This window comes from Salvelinus namaycush, chromosome 11, assembly GCF_016432855.1.
Source record: "Salvelinus namaycush isolate Seneca chromosome 11, SaNama_1.0, whole genome shotgun sequence".
NCBI lineage: Eukaryota > Metazoa > Chordata > Actinopteri > Salmoniformes > Salmonidae > Salvelinus > Salvelinus namaycush.
Window position 1 is genome coordinate 8,010,950 of NC_052317.1, and position 20,655 is coordinate 8,031,604.

The window sequence follows — 20,655 nt, forward strand, 5'->3', positions numbered from 1 at the left end:
TTATATCAGTAGCTGCTGCTGCTGCTGGTGTGGTGGCTGAGGTGGAGGCCGCTAGTGTGGTGGCTGTGGAGGCCGAACCTGCTGGTGTGGTGGTTGTGGAGGCTGCAGCTGCTGGTGTGGTGGCTGTGGAGGTGGAGGCCGCTGGTGTGGTGGCTGTGGAAGCCGAACCTGCTGGTGTGGTGGCTGTGGAGGTGGAGGCCGCTGGTGTGGTGGCTGTGGAGGCCGCACCTGCTGGTGTGGTGGCTGTGGAGGTGGAGGCCGCTGGTGTGGTGGCTGTGGAGGCCGCACCTGCTGGTGTGGTGGCTGTGGAGGTGGAGGCCGCTAGTGTGGTGGCTGTGGAGGCCGCACCTGCTGGTGTGGTGGTTTTGGAGGTTGAGGCTGTTGAGGCTGTTGGTGTGGTGGCTATGGAGGCTGCACCTGCTGGTGTGGTGGTTTTGGAGGTTGAGGCTGTTGGTGTGGTGGCTGTGGAGGCTGCACCTGCTGGTGTGGTGGTTCTGGAGGCTGCTGATTTTATTTTATGAGGGATCCGAGGAGTCTCCTCTACATGAGGCCTCAGGTGATCCACACTTGTTTTAGGGAAGATAACCTCCTTGTCATCTTCCAAGTCCACACTCTTCCGTTCAAGACCTCGAATCGTATATTTGCCCAGATAGTTTGGATCTAGTTTGCCCCCTTTCCTCTGCTAGCTTCAGATATTTACCCTCCACACCCTGTCACCCACATTAAGTTTTGGGACTGTGCCTTTTGTTTTTTTGGAAGATTTCCTCTGGACCTCACTAGTGTTGTCAACCAACACCTGTAGTAACAACATTGTAGATGGAATTGCTATGTAATTAACCTATCTGTTAGGTTAGGGTCACCTACATCACACGCACTAAGACACGCACAAACTTAAACACACAGAAAAACAACTGGCTTTAGTGCCTCTCTCCAGGAAACCAGGGCAATAAATCAGAAGAGTGACAGGGTGAGAGGTCTCCACACACACACACACACACACAACCCCCCACAGTTCTACTGTGAAACCTGACACCTTCACACTAGTGTTGGAGTCTATTACTCAAGAAAGTACACATGATTGCTTGCCCCCAGGTCCAGACAGTACCACCTGGAGAACTATCCTTGTCCAATTTGAATAAACGTGAAGCGCAACAGCTCCCAATGGCACCAATCAGATTATACTCAGTCCTATACCGTGTATCCACATATAACCTATACTGCTAAACTGCAATTACATAGCTGTTCCTGTTTAACTGCAATGTTGTTTTGACAGGTAAGTTAAAGTTATGTAATAACATAGTAACAAATGTACACTAAATGTAAAATGGTAACATTTGAACTTTATATTCTCAAAATAAATCTACTACATTTTGTAAATGCAGGAATGTAATCGTAAAGCCACATACCACTATTGGAGTACTCCACCTCCTGTTTGATGGATGTCATGCTGGCCTGGCAAGGTACACACTGTGACACCTGATTGAAGGAGGAAAAATATTAGGACTGATAGAGCTATAGTTTTCAAAAGTGTTTCAATAGTTCTCAATAGCAATTGCCAACTATTAAAACACAAAAACATCTGCATAATTTTTCACAAGAAGTATCAGAATATAATAGCCAGTTTCATTTAGTTAAGAGGACATTAGATACATAATTACCCATATGTCTATGTCAGCGGACATCCCTGACCAATAAAATCTTTTTTAGATTGCATCTCTTGTTTTCTTTTGTCCACAATGAGCCACAATGCTGCTCGCATGGATACATTATTAAACATGATAAAAGTATTCATTAAGAATACAATTGAGCAAAATTCAATTTGTTCCACTCATTAATTTAATTAAAAGTTTGATATAGTAAGACTACAACATTCAACAAGTTGGCCTACTTACTTCAAACCTCTACTGTTGATTCTAAGACAAAATGGCTAAGTTTTAGCCACCGTCTGGAAACCTGAGCCATACTACTATATTTTGATAAAAGGATAATCTATGAAACTATGACATTTAGATAAAATCACTCAGCCATTTGGATTTGATAGTAAGCTATTTTGTCATATGCACAGGTGAGTGTAAACGATGCATTATTAATCCCAATGTTAAATTAAATGATGGCAGTTTAAGACAAGTAGATCTTACCTTGATATTATAAAACCGTTTTGTAAACTACAAATTAACACAACATTGAATTGACAGCTGCAACATCGAGAGCATCCTGACTGGTTGCATCACTGCCTGATACGGCAATTGCTCGGCCTCTGACCGCAAGGCACTACAGAGGGTAGTGCGTACGGCCCAGTACATCACTGGGGTTAAGCTGCCTGCCATCCAGGACCTCTACACCATGCGGTGTCAGAGGAAGGCCCTAAAAATTGTCAAAGACCCCAGCCACCCCAGTCATAGACTGTTCTCTCTACTACCGCATGGCAAGTGATACCGTAGTGCCAAGTCCAGGACAAAAAGGCTTCCCAACAGTTTTTACCCCCAAGCCATAAGACTCCTGAACAGGTAATCAAATGGCTACCCAGACTATTTGCATTGTGTGCCACCCCCCAACTGTGGCACACAATGTAAAACAACTTTAAGTAAAACAACTTTACTTAAGACAGAAAATAAATATATCAAAGAAATAACTTAGGTTTTGCTCGGTCTTCCTTCTCTCTCTTAACTGGTGTCAGGGATACCTTCTGGGACTCAAAAATTGAGTATTTCTTCTCCCTCGGGAGGAGCTTCCTGCTGACATACATGATGGGGTGCTCCTCGCCTTCCTGCTCTTGGGACAAAATGGCCCCTACCCCGGTGTCAAACGCGTCTGTCTGGACCAGGAGGTTTTTTGAGAAGTCCGGGGTGACGAGTACCGGGTGCGAACATAGCACATCCTTCAGGGCCTGGAATGCCGCCTCTGTGTCCTCCGTCCATCGCACCGTCTGGGGTAGTCGTGCCTTTGTTAAATCTGTCAGGGGAGAAACTATTGCGGCAAATCTACTTTAGTAGCCTGCTAACCCCAGGAATGACTTTAACTGCCTCTTGGTTCGGTCAGACCTGCATCCCTTAGCGCATCAACCACGGCCTGTAACTTACACAGATGTGACTCCCAGTTGTCACTGTGCACAATTATGTCATCTAGATAAGCCTCTGCGTACTCACTGTGCGGCCGCAGGACTCGGTCCATGAGCCGCTGAAATGTCGCTGGTGACCCGTGGAGCCCGAAAGGCAGAACCCGGTAGTGGTATAGCCACCCAGGGGTGGAGAAAGTAGTCTTCTCCCGGGAGGCCGCTGCCAGTGGCACCTGCCAGTACCCCTTCGTCAGGTCCAAGGTGCTGACGTATCTCGCTGTCCCCAAGCGGTCGATCAGTTCGTCCACCCGGGGCATGGAGTAGGCATCAAACTTACTGACCTCGTTCAGGCCCCGGAAGTCATTACAGAAGCGGACGGTTCCGTACGGTTTCGGAAAAAGCACTACGGGGCTAGACCACTCACTGTGTGACTCCTCCAGTACCCCCCTTTCTAACATTGTTGTCACTTCCCGCTGGACCGCCACCCTCTGGTATCCGGTATGGCCGTTTACGCACTTTTTCTCCCGGAAGGGTGTGGATCTGATGTTCCACGAGGTCCGTGCGCCCCGGCACCTCGAAGGAAACGGACGTATTCCGCTGGACCAACTCTCTGAGCTCCTGTCGTTGGGTCGGGCTGAGATCTTCTCCCATTGCCACTTCAACCGAGGGCGGGCCCTGCTGTGGCCGGGTCCACGTAATGCACAGCGCCACTCTCGTGGTTGGGCCTCCCGGTTGTAGACACACTCCTGGGCACGTTGCGCCTGGGCCATGTGCTCTCTCACCACTGGCCAAATCGCCGCCATCCTCTCCCTCATTTCCTCCACATGTTCTACTACGCTGCGAAGGGGGGTCGGCTGCTCTTCCAGGCCTCCTTGGCTAGGTCCAGCAGCCCACGACCATACAGGGGCCGACGACCATACAGGAGCTCAAAGGGGGAGAACCGCGTGGATGCTTGGGGCACTGAAAACATCAGGTGGGGCAGCAGCTGGTCCCAGTTCCTCCCGTCTCTCTCGATGACCTTTTCGGCATATGTTTCAGGGTCTTATTGAAGGTGTTCCACCAGCCCGTCGGTTTGTGGATGGTACAGAATGGTTCTCACCTGTTTGATTCGTAACAGATTGCAGATATCCTTCATCACACGAGACATGAACGCGGTGCCCTGGTCTGTCAGGATTTCCCACGGAATCCCCACCCGGCTGAATAAATGGAAGAGCTCCCGTGCGATACCTTTGGATGCCGCCGTGCGTAGCGAGATTGCCTCAGGATACCGGGTGGCGTAATCCATGATTACCAGGATGTATTGATGTCCCCTCGCGGTCTTCACCAACGGACCCACCAGATCCATTGCCACCCGCTCGAATGGCACTCCTATAATGGGCAAGGGAACCAAAGGGTTTCGATACTGCACCCTCGGAGCTGTGATCTGGCACTCCGGGCAACCTCCACGACACGCTTGACTCCGGGCCAGTGGAACCGGTTCCCGATCTGCTCCCTGGTTTTCTCCATCCCCAGGTGTGCCCCAAGCAGGTGGGTGTGGGCAAGCTGCAGTCCTAACATACTGGCTGGGTATGAGTAACAAGTCTTTTGTCTCCCCATTATGCTTTACTACCTGATACAATAAGGTACCAGGTCCCTCCTCCACAGTGCCTGGAAGAGAGGGCAGTCTCGACCGAGGAGAATGAACACGAGTGGGTTAGGCACAGCTCCCACGCGAATCTGGCACTCCACCTTTGGGGTGGTTATCCTCGCGGGCACCGTTGAGTGCCTCTTCGTGTCCCCGTGTACACAGGACACTGTCATCTCCTCGTCCCCCGGTTCCTCCTTCCCCTCTTGTGTGAGCCACTGCGGGTGGGCCAGGGTCACCATGCTGGCGGAGTCCAGCAGAGCGCTGGTGTTGATGCCATCGATTCGTACCGGAACCAACCGGAGGGGCCGTCTCGGTGTGCGCCCAACAGGAGGTGACGTAACTCGCCATCCGGGTTATCCACAAGCTGGGGGGTGCGGCTAGGGCATGGCCTCCTCCCGACCGGGACAGCTCCACGCGAGGTGCCGCGGCTCACCGCACTCATAGCAGCGTCTCTGATCGGGGTCCAGCAGCCGCCGGCGTCGTCGGTTTGTGTCACCCTCCTGCTTCACAGCCTCGGCTGGTTCCGTCCGGGCCCCTCTTCAGCTCCTCGCCTCTCTTTGTGTTGGTCGCCCCCCTTGCCGCATCTCCTCTCTCCGCTCGGGCCCCTCTCAGCAGGTCCTGGGTGTTCTGGTGAATTTCCACCGCTGTTACCAATTCCTCCAGGCTCTGGGGGTTCTGTATGCTCACCGTCTTCTTCATCTCGTAGGGCAGAGCCCGAAGGTATTTATCCAGGACGAGTTTGTCGAGCATCAGGAGGGACGGTACTTCCGTCAGTAGCCAGCCCTTGGTCAGCCGTACCAGGTCGCTCATCTGCGCACGGGGGGACAGGGTGGAGTCAAAGGCCCAGTCGTGGACCAGTTGTGCACAGCGTGCGAGATTGAACCCATAACGGCTTAGTATCTCCCATTTGAGTCCCTCATAATTTGCGGCCTGTTCAGTGTTCAAATCAAAGTAGGCCTTCTGGGCCTTCCCAGAGAGGTAGAGTGCCAACAGGCTGGTTCACTGGGACTGGGGCCATCCTTCCCGCTGTGCCGTCCTCTCGAAGGTGCACAGATACGACTCCACGTCATCTTCCTCCCTTAACTGATTCGGGCCAGACTCCTGAGCCCTCCCAACCTTCAACTGGGCTACCTCCGCTACCAGTCTGAGGTTTTGTTGGTGCTGCTCCTCCAACGCTTGCTCCTGGAGAGCCTGTTGCTTCTGCTGGCTAATGATGAACTGAGTCACCAGCTCCTCCATGGTAATCTCCTCACACTCGACCCCACGGCACCCAAATCTATTGAAGTGCTCGCATTCTCCACCATATGTGGTAAACCGTGGGGTGTTGGGTTGAGCGTGCAGAGATTGACACAGAGACAGGGAGGCTTTAGTCTGAAAAACAACTTTAGTTAAGACAGAAAATAAATATATCAAAGAAATAACTTAGGTTTTGCTCGGTCTTCCTTCTCTCTCTTAACTGGTGTCCGTCTCTCTCCCTTCTCTCCCGCGGTGTGCCATCGGGCTCCTTTAATTTAGCCTCCACGGCTGGTTGGCACTTTCCTCTAATTACCTCCACTTAGCTGTCCGTGTCGGGGTGCCCAGCTCCCGTATTCCCAGCAGAGGGAGCCAACCTTCGCCTCACGTACCTCCCCTCTATTACCATCCCCCGGGGTAGACCTCCTGGGATACCACAATGGATATGTTGACTTATATATTTGAACTTTGTTTTTCAGAAACAGAAACAGTGTAAAAAAAAAAAATGGAAACGACTTAAGAGGAAAAAGCACGATGGGATGGGGGATTGAGGGATGGGTAGAGAGAACAGTAGAGGGCTCTGAAGCCTATTATTTCTGAAATAACCAATTCCTTTTGTGAAATAATAATTCCAATAATCATTTTGTGAAATAATAATACAAAATAATAAATTTTGTGAAATAACCAATTCCAATTCCTTTTGAGTCTAATACTTCATGTGACACACATCAGAGGGCATGATAGATCACCAAAAATGATTATGAAGTGTGCCAGGCATTGCAGTCCCAAAATATAAGGGGGGGGGGGGGGGATTTTGGCAGGCAACAAAACAGCCTTGCCGACCCCCCCGTCTAATTTCCTTAATTTTGTGGCAAGAGTCAAATACTTTCTGTGGCACACACTACTAGTCAACATGAGCTACCAAAATGATTCAGAAGTGTGCCAGGCATTGCAGTCCCAAAATAGAAGGGGGGGGGGGGGGGGGGGGCCTTGCAGAAATCCTTCCCCCCTTCTAATACCCTTAATTTTGTGGCTAGAGTCAAATACTTTCTTTGGCACACATCAGAGTCAAATACTTTCTATAGAACAAACTTCACATTAGGATAGGCAACCGAAGTTAATAATTAATGTATTTTTATTTTATGTATTTCACCTTTATTTAACCAGGTAGGCTAGTTGAGAACAAGTTATTTTTGCAACTGCGACCTGGCCAAGATAAAGCAAAGCAGTTCGACACATACATCAACACAGAGTTACACATGGAATAAACAAACATACAGTCAATAATACAGTAGAAAAATATATATACAGCATGCGCAAATGAGGTAGGATGAGAGAGGTAAGGCAATAAATAGGCCATGGTGGCGAAGTAATTACAATATAGCAATTAAACACTGGAATGGTAGAGTGTGCAGAAGATGAATGTGCAAGTAGAGATACTGGGGTGCAAAGGAGCAAGATAAATAAATAAATACAGTATGGGGATGAGATAGACTGGATGGGCTATTTACAGATGAGCTATGTACAGGTGCAGTGATCTGCTCTGACAGCTGGTGCTTAAAGATAGTGAGGGAGGTAAGAGTCTCCAGCTTCAGAGATTTTTGCAGTTCGTTCCAGTCATTGGCAGCAGAGAACTGGAAGGAGAGGCGGCCAAAGGAAGAATTGGCTTTGGGGGTGACCAGTGAGATATACCTGCTGGAGGTATATCTCACTGGTGCTGCTATGGTGGGTGCTGCTATGGGTGCTGCTATGGTGGCCAGTGAGCTGAGATAAGGCGGTGTTATATGTATGTGTGTTATATTAAACATAGAGGAGGTAGTAAAATGTAGGCAAGCAATAAACATTTCAGAACAACTACTAGTCAAATAAGACATGGGAGAGATAAGGAATTTTGGCAAAGAGATGTATTTATAGCCTAATACACTTGAAACAAATAGCCAAACCGAAAACTGCAGACATTACTAGTGCCTCCCCGCGATCCAAACCGTCATAAAATATAAAATGAAACGCAGCCTAACGTGAACAGAAATCTCAACTAGCAAGCAAGTCGCAGCAATAAAGAATTGAGTGCATGCGCGTTCACGCGAAGGGGAGGGGGGCATTCTGTCAGGGGAAGTTTTTCGGAACAACACCAGGCTGATGGAAACAGACAATTTGTTTCTTCGACATGGTGAGGTCTTTTTGTGTAGGTGGGATCTTTTTTGTGTTGGTAAAATGTATTATGCGGCAGTAGAAACGCCGGTATGCCTTTATGCGTCTTTATGCGCAAATATTGCTTTAACAACCACCATATCGAAGTAAACTTGGGAGTTGCATGATGATATGTTGTGTGGTCCTCCCACTACGACTCGGAAAAAATTCAGTTTTTAGGCTACAGATGAAATAAGATCAACTTCACGGTGTGGTGAAAGCGCACTTGACGAGCTTGATGCTTGACGCGCCTTTAAATATTGAGGGTCTTATTCTGGTGACATAATGATCGATGCCTGGCTGCTGTTAGACAAATAAAAAATGTATCGCTCTTATCCATAATAATCTCATAATGTAGGTAGCCTACCCGCGCTGCATCTGCGAGCTATTGGCTAAAGTGCACGCGCCAAGACCAATGCAACAGTGACAACACTATCAGTAGCCTTGAAAATGCAATGGAAACCCATTTAACTTGTATTTTTCATTCGGTACATAGGAATTTAAGGAAGTTAATTTAATGTGCAGTATGTCATCACTCATGGACTTTTATCCTCAATAAATCAGTTTGATGGAAACAAATCTCTGGTGGGAAAATGTGCATATTGTTTTATGCAGATTTTAGAATATTCGCATGAAAATCTGTCGCAAATTGGATGGACACCTCGCTAATTAAGCAAAATAAAGTTGCTGGATGTCTTTCCATCTCAATAATGATTTGAGATTTTGCACTGCAAAGCAACCTGGAAGTCGTTGTATTAAGAATGATTATATGACTTTCTTAATCATTTCTCCAGGGTTCTGTGTTGCATATGCAAATTAACTCCATAATCATTCAGTACTGTTGTCAGAAAATGTTTAACTTTTAATTGCCTGAGGAGGAAACATTGCAATGGTAACTTACTTAGTAATGGGCCCTTAACTGTCTCTACCACCACATGAAACGTTTGCATTAATTATGCCTGTGTTCAACTACTAATTAATTTATTTAACCATGCAAGTCAGTTAAGAACATATTCTTATTTACAATGACGGCCTACCAAAAGGCAAAAGGCCCCCTGCGGGGACTGGGGCTGGGATAAAAAAATATATATATATATATATATATATATATATACAGTGGGGAGAACAAGTATTTGATACACTGCCGATTTTGCAGGTTTTCCTACTTACAAAGCATGTAGAGGTCTGTAATTTTTATCATAGGTACACTTCAACAGTGAGAGATGGAAAAATCCAGAAAATCACATTGTATGATTTTTAAGTAATTAATTTGCATTTTATTGCATGATATAAGTATTTGATACATCAGAAAAGCAGAACTTAATATTTGGTACAGAAACCTTTGTTTGCAATTACAGAGATCATATGTTTACTGTAGTTCTTGACCAGGTTTGCACACACTGCAGCAGGGATTTTGGCCCACTCCTCCATACAGACCTTCTCCAGATCCTTCAGGTTTCGGGGCTGTCGCTGGGCAATACGGACTTTAAGCTCCCTCCAAAGATTTTCTATTGGTTTCAGGTCTGGAGACTGGCTAGGCCACTCCAGGACCTTGAGATGCTTCTTACGGAGCCACTCCTTAGTTGCCCTGGCTGTGTGTTTCGGGTCGTTGTCATGCTGGAAGACCCAGCCACGACCCATCTTCAATGCTCTTACTGAGGGAAGGAGGTTGTTGGCCAAGATCTCGCGATACATGGCCCCATCCATCCTCCCCTCAATACGGTGCAGTCGTCCTGTCCCCTTTGCAGAAAAGCATCCCCAAAGAATGATGTTTCCACCTCCATGCTTCACGGTTGGGATGGTGTTCTTGGGGTTGTACTCATCCTTCTTCTTCCTCCAAACACGGCGAGTGGAGTTTAGACCAAAAAGCTCTATTTTTGTCTCATCAGACCACATGACCTTCTCCCATTCGTCCTCTGGATCATCCAGATGGTCATTGGCAAACTTCAGACGGGCCTGGACATGTGCTGGCTTGAGCAGGGGGACCTTGCGTGCGTTGCAGGATTTTAATCCATGATGGCGTAGTGTGTCACTAATGGTTTTCTTTGAGACTGTGGTCCCAGCTCTCTTCAGGTCATTGACCAGGTCCTGCCATGTAGTTCTGGGCTGATCCCTCACCTTCCTCATGATCATTGATGCCCCACGAGGTGAGATCTTGCATGGAGCCCCAGACCGAGGGTGATTGACCGTCATCTTGAACTTCTTCCATTTTCTAATAATTGCATCAACAGTTGTTGCCTTCTCACCAAGCTGCTTGCCTATTGTCCTGTAGCCCATCCCAGCCTTGTGCAGGTCTACAATTTTATCCCTGATGTCCTCACACAGCTCTCTGGTCTTGGCCATTGTGGAGAGGTTGGAGTCTGTTTGATTGAGTGTGTGGACAGGTGTCTTTTATACAGGTAACGAGTTCAAACAGGTGCAGTTAATACAGGGATTGAGTGGAGAACAGGAGGGCTTCTTAAAGAAAAACTAACAGGTCTGTGAGAGCCGGAATTCTTACTGGTTGGTAGGTGATCAAATACTTATGTCATGCAATAAAATGTAAATTAATTACTTAAAAATCATACAATGTGATTTTCTGGATTTTTGTTTTAGATTCCGTCTCTCACAGTTGAAGTGTACCTATGATAAAAATTACAGACCTCTACATGCTTTGTAAGTAGGAAAACCTGCAAAATCGGCAGTGTATCAAATACTTCTTCTCCCCACTGTAAATACAGTTGAAGTCTGAAGATTACATACACTTAGGTTAGGAGTCATTAAAACTCGTTTTTCAACCACTCCACAAATGTCTTGTTAATAAACTATAGTTTTGGCAAGTCGGTTAGGACATCTACTTTGTGCATGACAAGTAATTTTTCCAAAAATTGTTTACAAACAGATTATTTCAATTATAATTCACTGCATCACAATTCCAGTGGGTCAGAAGTTTACATACACTAAGTCAACTGTGCCTTTAAAACAGCTTGGAAATTTCCAGAAAATTATGTCATGGCTTTAGAAGCTTCTGATTGGCTAATTGACATCATTTGAGTCAATTGGAGGTGTACCTGTGGATGTATTTCAAGGCCTAACTTCAAACTCAGTGCCTCGTCGCTTGACATCATGGGAAAATCAAAAGAAATCAGTCAAGACCTCAGAAAAAAATGGTAGACCTCCACAAGTTTGGTTCATTCTTGGGAGCAATTTCCAAATGCATGAATGTGGTACACGTTCATCTGTACAAACAATAGCACGCAAATATAAACACCATGGGACCACGCAGCCCACATACCGATCAGGAAGGAGATGCGTTCTGTCTCCTAGAGATGAGCGTACTTTGGTGTGAACAGTGCAAATCAATCCCAGAACAACAGCAAAGGACCTTGTGAAGATGCTGGAGGAAACAGGTACAAAAGTATCTATATCCACAGTAAAACGAGTCCTATATCGACATAACCTGAAAGGCCGCTCAGCAAGGAAGAAGCTGCAGGAGGGACTGGTGCACTTCACAAAATAGATGACATCATGAGGGAAGAAAATTATGTGGATATATTGAAGCAACATCTCAAGACATCAGTCAGGAAGTTGAAGCTTGGTCACAAATGGGTCTTCCAAATGGACAATGACCCCAAGCATACTTCCAAAGTTGTTGCAAAATGGCTTAAGCACAACAAAGTCAAGGTATTGGAGAGGCCATCACAAAGCCCTGACCTCAATCCTATAGAAAATGTGTGTGCAGAACTGAAAAAGTGTGTGCGAGCAAGGAGGCCCACAAACCTGACTCAGTTACACCAGCTCTGTCAGAAGGAATGGGCCAAAATTCACCCAACTTATTGTGGGAAGCTTGTGGAAGGCTACCCGAAACGTTTGACCCAAGTTAAACAATTTAAAGGCAATGCTACCAAATACTAATTGAGTGTATGTAAACTTCTGACCCATTGGGAATGTGATGAAAGAAATAAAAGCTGAAATAAATCATTCTATCTACTATTATTCTGACATTTCACATTCTTAAAATATAATGGTGATCCTAACTGACCAAAGACAGGGAATTTTTACTAGGAGTAAATGTCAGGAATTGTGAAGAACTGAGTTTAAATGTATTTGGCTAATGTGTATGTAAACTTCCGACTTCAACTGTGTATATATATATAGAGACAACACAACACTACATAAAGAGAGACCTAAGACAACAACATAGCATGGCAGCAACACATGACAACACAGCATGGTAGCAACACAACATGACAACAACATGGTAGCAACACAACATGGCAGCAGAACAACATGGTAGCAGCACAAACATGGCACAAACATTATTGGGCACAGACAACAGCACAAAGGGCAAGAAGGTAGAGACAGCAATACATCACGCAAAGCAGCCACAACTGTCAGTAAGAGTGTCCATGATTGAGTCTTTGAATGAAGGGATTGAGATAAAACAGTGCAGTTTGAGTGTTTGTAGCTCGTTCCAGTCGCTAGCTGCAGCGCGCTGAAAAGACAAGCAACCCAGGGATGTGTGTGCTTTGGGGACCTTTAACTGAATGTAACTGGCAGAACGGGTGTTGTATGTGGAGGATGAGGGCTGCAGTAAATATCTCAGGTATTACACGTACAGATTCTTCCTATGGGGGTGTGGCTTTGAATTGTGAAGAATACCCATATATGGAGGTATTAACTCAGGGGCACTGCGGCATGCTGTCTCGAATAGATGCGATTGTGTTTCATGTAATGAGCTGTTTTAGCTTGAACACAGTTTCAATATAATGGGTTTACACAGACTGATGTAATAACAAGGGCGTTAGAAGCCACATATATACAGTGTATCTTCTTTAGTGTTTTTGTTCTCACATTAGTGCCTTATGTTGGTGGTTACTTTGTGTCATGTAAACTTTTATTGTGTTTGTTTCATATAGCTCAGAGGGCTCCGGTAGAAAGTTTTATAATTAAGTTTTTCCAGTCATCCGGTTCTTGGAATAGCCCTGCTGGCGCTGAGAATATATGCTGTATATATAAGCTTCAATGAAATATTCGGCTCAGCTGCTCTGTAATGCCCTTTTCCCACTATCAAGCCAAACTGTACAGTGCTGGCACTGAGGTTCTTCTTTCAAGTTGTCCTTTCCCGCAACTGTGTTGGATGCGTTACCAGGCCAGCGCAGTACAGTTCGGCACAGCTTAGTAGTGTGATAAGGGTATAAGTGCACCTACACAGAGCTGATAGCTCGTCTTGTGGGGCACAAAGCAGGTTGATTTGCAGTGCCTTCAGAAAATATTCACACCCCTTGACTTTTTCCACATTTTATTGTGTTACAGCCTGAAATGGAAATATTTTAAATGTAGATTTTTGTGTCACTGATCTACACACAAAACCCCATAATGTCAAAGTGGAATGATGTTTTTAGAAATGTTTACAAATTAATATAAAATGAAAAGCTGACATGTATTGAGTCAATAAGTATTCAAACCCTTTGTTATGGCAGGCCTAAATAAGTTCAGGAGTAACAAGTCACATAATAAGTTGTATGGACTCATTCTGTGTGCAATAATAGTGAAAACAGTCGAGCGGTGAATTTCAAACACAGATTCAACCACAAAGACCAGGAAGGTTTTCCAATGCCTCGCAAAGAAGAGCGCCTATTGGTAGATGGGTAAAAATTCAAAAAGCAGACATTGAATATCGCTTTGAGCATGGTGAAGTTATTAATTTCACTTTGGATGGTGTATCAATACACCCAGTCACTACAAAGATACAGGTGTAACTTCCTAACTCAGTTGCCGGAGAGGAAGGAAACTGCTCAGGAATAACCCCACGAGGCCAATGGTGACTTTAAAATAGTCTAGCAATGATCAACAACCAAGTTGAAAGAACTTGAAGAATAAAAATATATATATTTGCAAATATTGTGCTATCCAGGTGTGCAAAGATCTTAGAGACACAGCTGTAATCACTGACCAAGGTGATTCTGCATGCATTGTCTCAGGGGTGTGAATACTTATGTATGTAAATATGATATTTCTGTATTTCATTTTCAATAAATTTGCAAAAATTTGATATTTCTGTATTTCATATAGATAAAATGTGCAAACATTTCTACAAATATTTTTTCACTTTGTCATTATGGGGTATTGTGTGTGGATGGGTAAGAAAAACATATTTAATACATTTTTAATTCAAGCTTTAACAACAAAATCAACGAGGCACTGTTCAGAGCTCTGCTTATTACCAGGCAAGAAGGCTTTGAAGAACCCCTCCAGGTATAACAATTAAATCCGCAACTGAAGACAATAAACAACTTCTCTGATAGAAAACGGCCTATGTGGCATCGATATTATTCTAGTGTCAAAATTTGCTCAAGTGTAAATAGTACATTTTTGGCATAAAGTCAGCCTACTCAGATTACATGAGTTTGTCATGACTTGAGGGTTGAATTTTGATTTCGACAATGCTCACTTGCCCATTAATACGGGATACCCAGCTGCAGTAATTGCGCTCTATCCAATCCTACCTCTGCGGCTCGGACATTGTTTACCTAAAACAACACAATGCTCATTTTTTTACTTGAGAAATTCTGTACCAAACACCTTATGTAGATGTAAACTTGCACGACTAAAATCACTGCAAAAGCCTAACATTTAATTACAGATTTCTTTAGTAATCTTAGATTCATTCAGACTATTTTAGGCTTTCCTCGTAATGTGTCTCATGGTGGACAAACATCAGTGACCCATTTGTGACCAAGCTTTAGCTTCCTGACTGATGTCTTGAGATGTTGATTCAATATATCCACATCATTTTCATGGTTGGGATGGTATTCTTCGACTTGCAAGCCTCCCCCTTTTTCCTCCAAACAACGATGGTCATTATGGCCAAACAGTTCTATTTTTGTTTCATCAGACCAGAAGACATTTCTCCAAAAAATACGATCTTTGTCCCCATGTGCAGTTGCAAACCATAGTCTGGCTTTTTATGGGGTTTTTGGAGCAGTAGCTTCTATGTATAGGACTCGTTTTACTGTGGATATAGATACTTTTGTACTTGTTTCCTCCAGCATCTTCACAAGGTCCTTTGCTGTTGTTCTGGGATTGATTTGCACTTTTCGCACCAAAGTACGTTCATCTCTAAGAGACAGAACGCGTCTCCTTCCTGAGCGGTATGACGGCTGCGTGGTCCTATGGTGTTTATACTTGCGTACTATTGTTTGTACAGATGAACTTGGTACTTTCAGGCGTTTGGAAATTGCTCTCAAGGATGAGCCAGACTTGTTCTGAGGTCTTGACTGATTTCTTTTGATTTTCCCATGATGAAGCTTTTCGTTCGTTATATTGTTTATTGTTTTTTCTTGGTGGAACATTTAAATAAAAGAATGTACGCCTACCATGCTGCACCTTGGTCTCCTTCCGACGACAATCGTTACAGTATTTCAGTTTAGAAGCTTCTGGAGTTGGTGCCTGTCAATCAATAACACTGACATTCAGTGTGTGCAGTCATTATCTTTAGATTAGCAACTTCAGCCAGTTAAGAGAGAGACCGAATATTGCCTCTGGCACTTGAAGTTCCAATTTCCCGATCTCTCACAATTAATACACAGATCTTTAATCTGTCTTTGATGTTGTTTCTGTATTTGATGTCAGGCTGTCAATGTGAGTTTGTTCTCAATTTACCTCGGAAAATGTATGTTATAATGATCATGAATCTAATAGATTTCTGACCATATAATGATTTCATTAATCATTGTATCTCCATGTTCATTACATGACTATAATGAGTATGATACTAATGCGTTCTGACCATTTTCTAAAACTGGCGTGCGCAGAGGTAAGCGTGCTCCCACCAGACAATCTCAGGATGAATCTTCCAAAGCACCACCTGCACTGCTTTTCAATTCCATTGGATTCTGTCTTGATATTTTTGTATTAAATCCCTTGGTCGCCTCAACTTGTGCCAGTCACTCTTTCTCATCCTTCTCTGTTATTTGTCCCAGACTCCCAATGGAATTCCCAAGTGACTGTAACCGCTTGGGAATCCCCCCACACTACACACACACACACACACACACACACACACACACACACACACACACACACACACACACACACACACACACACACACACACACACACACACACACACACACACCTACCTCTCTCTGAGTAGGAGCACTCTACTGTCTACCCCGCCCCACAGCAGAGTGAAGCCAGCAGAGCATTCAGTAGACTCATTACCCCAGATGGCTCAGGATAAAAAAGTAATCATCCTGGGAACTTTGGGGCATTTATACTGTGCCCTCAGTGCTGTCATTTGACCTGACAGATTGTGATTCTGAGATGTTATGATAAGTATGTCATTAATTAGAAAAGTGTTGGCCATTATCTAATATAATACTTGGTGAGGAGCGATGCCTGTCGGTTGCTGTTGTCGTTAGCTAGAGAGCTAAAGGAAGTGTTGGTCTACTAAACTACTTGAGAGCAGAAAGCTACCAGAGGAGTCAGTAGACTCATCCTGGATGGATCGGGGTAATAACGGGGAAACTGTGAGCCATTTGTACTGTGCCCTTAATGCTGTCATTCAATTGAGATTCCACTGAGATGCTGCATTAAGCCCAATTCATACCGTGTGTACGTTCCCAAATCACAAACTTCAAGTAGCTATACAAAATGGCATTGTGTAGCAAATAAACTCAGACGTGTGCAGCCCCACAATTATAAACTTGACCGATGTACACAGGATCTACATTTTTCGTAGCGTTCTTGCATTGCGTACATGCCGTATACATTAGGCTTTTTACTGCAAGTCGAACAGTGTTGCTGTTATATATAAAGCTAATGACCTTTTTGGTCTAATATACTACTTGATTAGGAGAGCAGAAATCCAGCAGAGGTAAAAGATAATACCGGGGGACTGTGTGACATTTAAACTGTTCCCCCAGTGCTGTCATTCATCCGGACAGATTGTGAATACAATTAGCTATCCCTATATTAAATCCTATGAAATATTCTCAAGGGCACACAGAGAAAGGTCAAGAGAAGTCTTATTCATCTTGAAGGAATGTGTTCCTATCAAACTTGCGGGATCAAACACATATTGGCTTTAGGATATGCCCGTAATGCATTCCTTGGTAATCCCCATGCAGTATTTTTTTCTATTAAACTTCAATTACACTGTTGCAATTGAAACACGGAAATAACAAAAATAAAAAACTGATTTGTCATGCATCTCCTCAATAAAACCATAAAGTTGAAACTGTTTTATAATTGTTTTATTTAACCAGGCAAGTCAGTTAAGAACAAATTCTTATTTACAATGACAGCCTACACCGGCCAAAACTAGGCCAATTGTGCGCCGCCCTGTGGGACTCCCAATCACAGCCGGTTGTGATACAGCCTGGATTCGAACCAGGGTGCCTGTAGTGACACCTCAAGCACTGTTTAATGTGCATGCTTTACAATAGGCTTCTTAAAAGCAATATAATTAGTCTTCTGTAAACAATCAAGCCCTTACTAAACCCACATGACAGGTATCTCAACTATATCTCTTTATACTGAAGACCATTCCAAAACATTTGAGACTCTATGCGAGCATGCAAATAATTCCTAAATATGACACATTTTGTTTAGCAATGAAAATGTAAGTGATGCTGAAAACTTTTGTCGTTGTAAAAATATTCAATTCTAAATCAGTTTACACAGGAATAAAAGATTGCAGTTTTCAGAAAGCACTTGAAGCTAAATACTATACATTTTGGAGTAGTACTACAAAGGCACATAACATGTGTTTAGCATATGTATTTACCTACTGTCGGTGGAAATTTCCCCCTTTTTCCATTTCTTTAAGGATGTCATGCGTAAATCACGTCACCTTTTCTATCTCTATGAAAGCTGTCTTCTCCATCTCCCATGTACTGTACTTCCATATTGCCTGTGCTATACATTCATAGTGAGTGGGATTTTGATGGTATAGCTAGTACACCGAACGGTACATCAACACATTGAAGAAGACAGTTAAGAAGACCGTTACAATCTATAATTGTACCTCCTGAAACATTTGAACATTTGAACAGAATAAGATATTCAAGCTTCACTGATTACACATTAATAAGCTAATTTACAAAGCTGGGTATTGTTTCTTTTTCACAGTTCAATTATTAGATAAGCTTTATAAATGATGTGTTCCACCTGAATATTAATATCCGGATGAAGAACTCTTTCATCTGCACAGAATAATCATTTGAATATCCCACAAAACAATTCGTATGTTTGTGGGAAATCTATTTTAAATCCAAAGCCAAAGACAACTTTCGCTCTAGCCACACTCACTGTACACATTCAATCAGTGATACATTTGTTATTAATCTTGTTTCATTTTTGGTATCCCCAGTCAGAATTCTGCTCCAAAGTCGAGGCCAAAACTTCAACACTGTTGCTTTCGCTCCATCCAAACTTTCACTGTACACGTTCATTCAGTCACAAATACGGTCGTTTTGGTACCCCCACCCCCTCACTCATATTTAATCTGGACACATACAGGCTGCTGGTGGGAGTCTACGTACACGTTCTGCTCCTCTCTGTCTGGGGTGATTCTCTCTGGGGTCCCATTGTGTTGCGGCTTCTCATTGACAGTACTACGCAGGGTCAGTTGGGTGCAGCCGGAGGTCAGCTGGCGCACGTGACCGCCACATGAGCCGTAGCGACACGTGACCTGCCGGAACATCTCCCGGAAGCGGGTGGACATGAGGCTGTAGAGGATGGGGTTGACCGCCGAGCTGAGGTAGAAGAAGACCCCGGAGACGATGTGGACGTACTCGAAGACCAGGTGGTGGTGGCCAGTCCAGGAGTTTATGAAGCTCCACATGAGGCGGTCAATGTGGAAAGGAGCCCAGCAGATGCCGAAGACGATCACCAGTACGCCTGGGGGAAAGACGGACAGTTAGATGGACTGATGGATGGACAGAAAAGCAAGCAGACAGATGGACGGAGGGGCAGATAGGCACTCAGACAGACAGATGCAGACGGACAGGCAAGTGGACAGGCGGATAGAAGAAAATACATTTGCAGACATTGAGAACAAGACATGTTTAAGTGACAATAAACATGTTTAGAAACAAATATATTGGTTTGTACTTCAGCACAGAATTTTAAGTCCAAATTCAAGAGATCGGTCTATAATTTGTCACTTTCCAGAACGTCTTATCATCTGAAAGCAAGAGCAATATTTAAGTAACAATGGACACGATTAGGAACTAATCTTTTAGTTTGTACTTCAGAAAATACCTGTAAAGCCCAATTCAATGGAGATATCGGGCTATAATTTGTCATTTCCTCTTATCTCCTCTCAACCCTTCTGGTACTGTAGAGAAAGTGGGTGAGGACTTACACAGCATCTTGCTAATTGAAAGAGTTTTAACAGGACATTCTGGTACTATAGAGACAGTGGATGTGAAACTCACATAGCATTTTGGTGACCTGCCGGTGGCGTGCCGTCTGCTGCTGCCTGTGGACACTCCAGTGGCTGTCCGAACCAAAACTCGGCTCGGTCCCCAGCCCCTGCATGCCCCTCTCCATCCTCAACTGCAGGCCAATGCGCAGGTACAGCCCGGTGATGATGAGCATGGGCAGCAGGAAGAAGACCAGCGTGGTCACCTGGATAATCAGGTTGTACATCCACCGGGGCTTCACCATCATGCAGATGGCCGACTCGGGGAATTGGCGCCCGAACCGGGTTCCCAGCATGGCCACCCCGTGGAGGCTGGTGTTGGGCACGGCGCACGCCATGGACATGGCCCACAGCATCAGGATGACGTGCTTGGCGTGGGCACGAGTGGCGACGTGCTTGACCTTGAGCGGGTGTATCACGGCGATGTATCGCTCCACGCTCAGCGCTGTTATAATGAGGATGGACGCAAAGCAGACAGTCTCGAACAGGAAGGTCTTGAAGTAGCAGCCGCCAGCACCGAACAGGAATGGGTAGTTGCTCCACATCTCATAGAGTTCCAATGGCATACCCAGGACTAGGACCAATAAGTCGGACACGGCCAGACTGAATAGGTAGTAGTTGGTTGGCGTCCGCATCACCTTGTTGCGCACGATGACGCTGCAGGTGAGCATGTTCCCTAACAATCCCACAATGAAGATGATGAGGAAGGTAATGCAGACAGGCAGGAACATGGGTGACCGCCGGAAGCCTAGAAACTTCTCCAGGTACTGACTCTGACTCAGGCACATGTCCTCCATGTCATCAGCACTGATGTTGCCCAGGGCCCAGGACAAATTCCAACCCAGCTGGTCAGGAGTGGTGGCAGGTAGACCCAGAGAGGAACAGTTATCCTGAGCCATTGTGGTTTATGGGGACACAACACCTGAGGGGGAGAATGGAGATAATGAATGGAAAGAATAGGAACGGAAAGTTTTGCTTGTCTCAGTGTAGGTGACAGTTAGTTTAACTCCAGTCTGAACTAAAAACATCTAGCAGTTTTTGAATAACCTTGTTAACAATATTTGCCCGCAGCAAATGTAAATGAGAGCTTTGGGGAGACTGATTGAAATGGATGTCACATACAGTCAGGTCCAAAAT

The 20,655-nt window shown here is 44.8% G+C and overlaps 1 protein-coding gene across 1 annotated transcript; it reads right to left on the minus strand.

The window, feature by feature from the left end:
- Window positions 1–17,432: 17,432 nt before the first annotated feature.
- Window positions 17,433–20,430, minus strand: LOC120055479 (neuromedin-U receptor 1-like). The gene is made up of 2 exons (XM_039003341.1): window positions 19,532–20,430; window positions 17,433–18,992 (listed from the first exon to the last, which is right to left on the minus strand). Exons 1-2 carry the CDS (start codon window positions 20,415–20,417, stop codon window positions 18,583–18,585), a joined length of 1,296 nt encoding a protein of 431 aa, XP_038859269.1. The 5' UTR covers window positions 20,418–20,430; the 3' UTR covers window positions 17,433–18,582.
- Window positions 20,431–20,655: the final 225 nt, after the last annotated feature.

Coding starts and splice junctions, on each gene's coding strand:
- LOC120055479 (XM_039003341.1), bottom strand. CDS start 20,417: ATGGCTCAGGATAACTGTTCCTCTCTGGGTCTACCTGCCACCACTCCT. Junction 18,993..19,531: donor GCAGGTCACCAAAATGCTAT/GTGAGTTTCACA, acceptor TCTTTCCCCCAG/GCGTACTGGTGATCGTCTTC.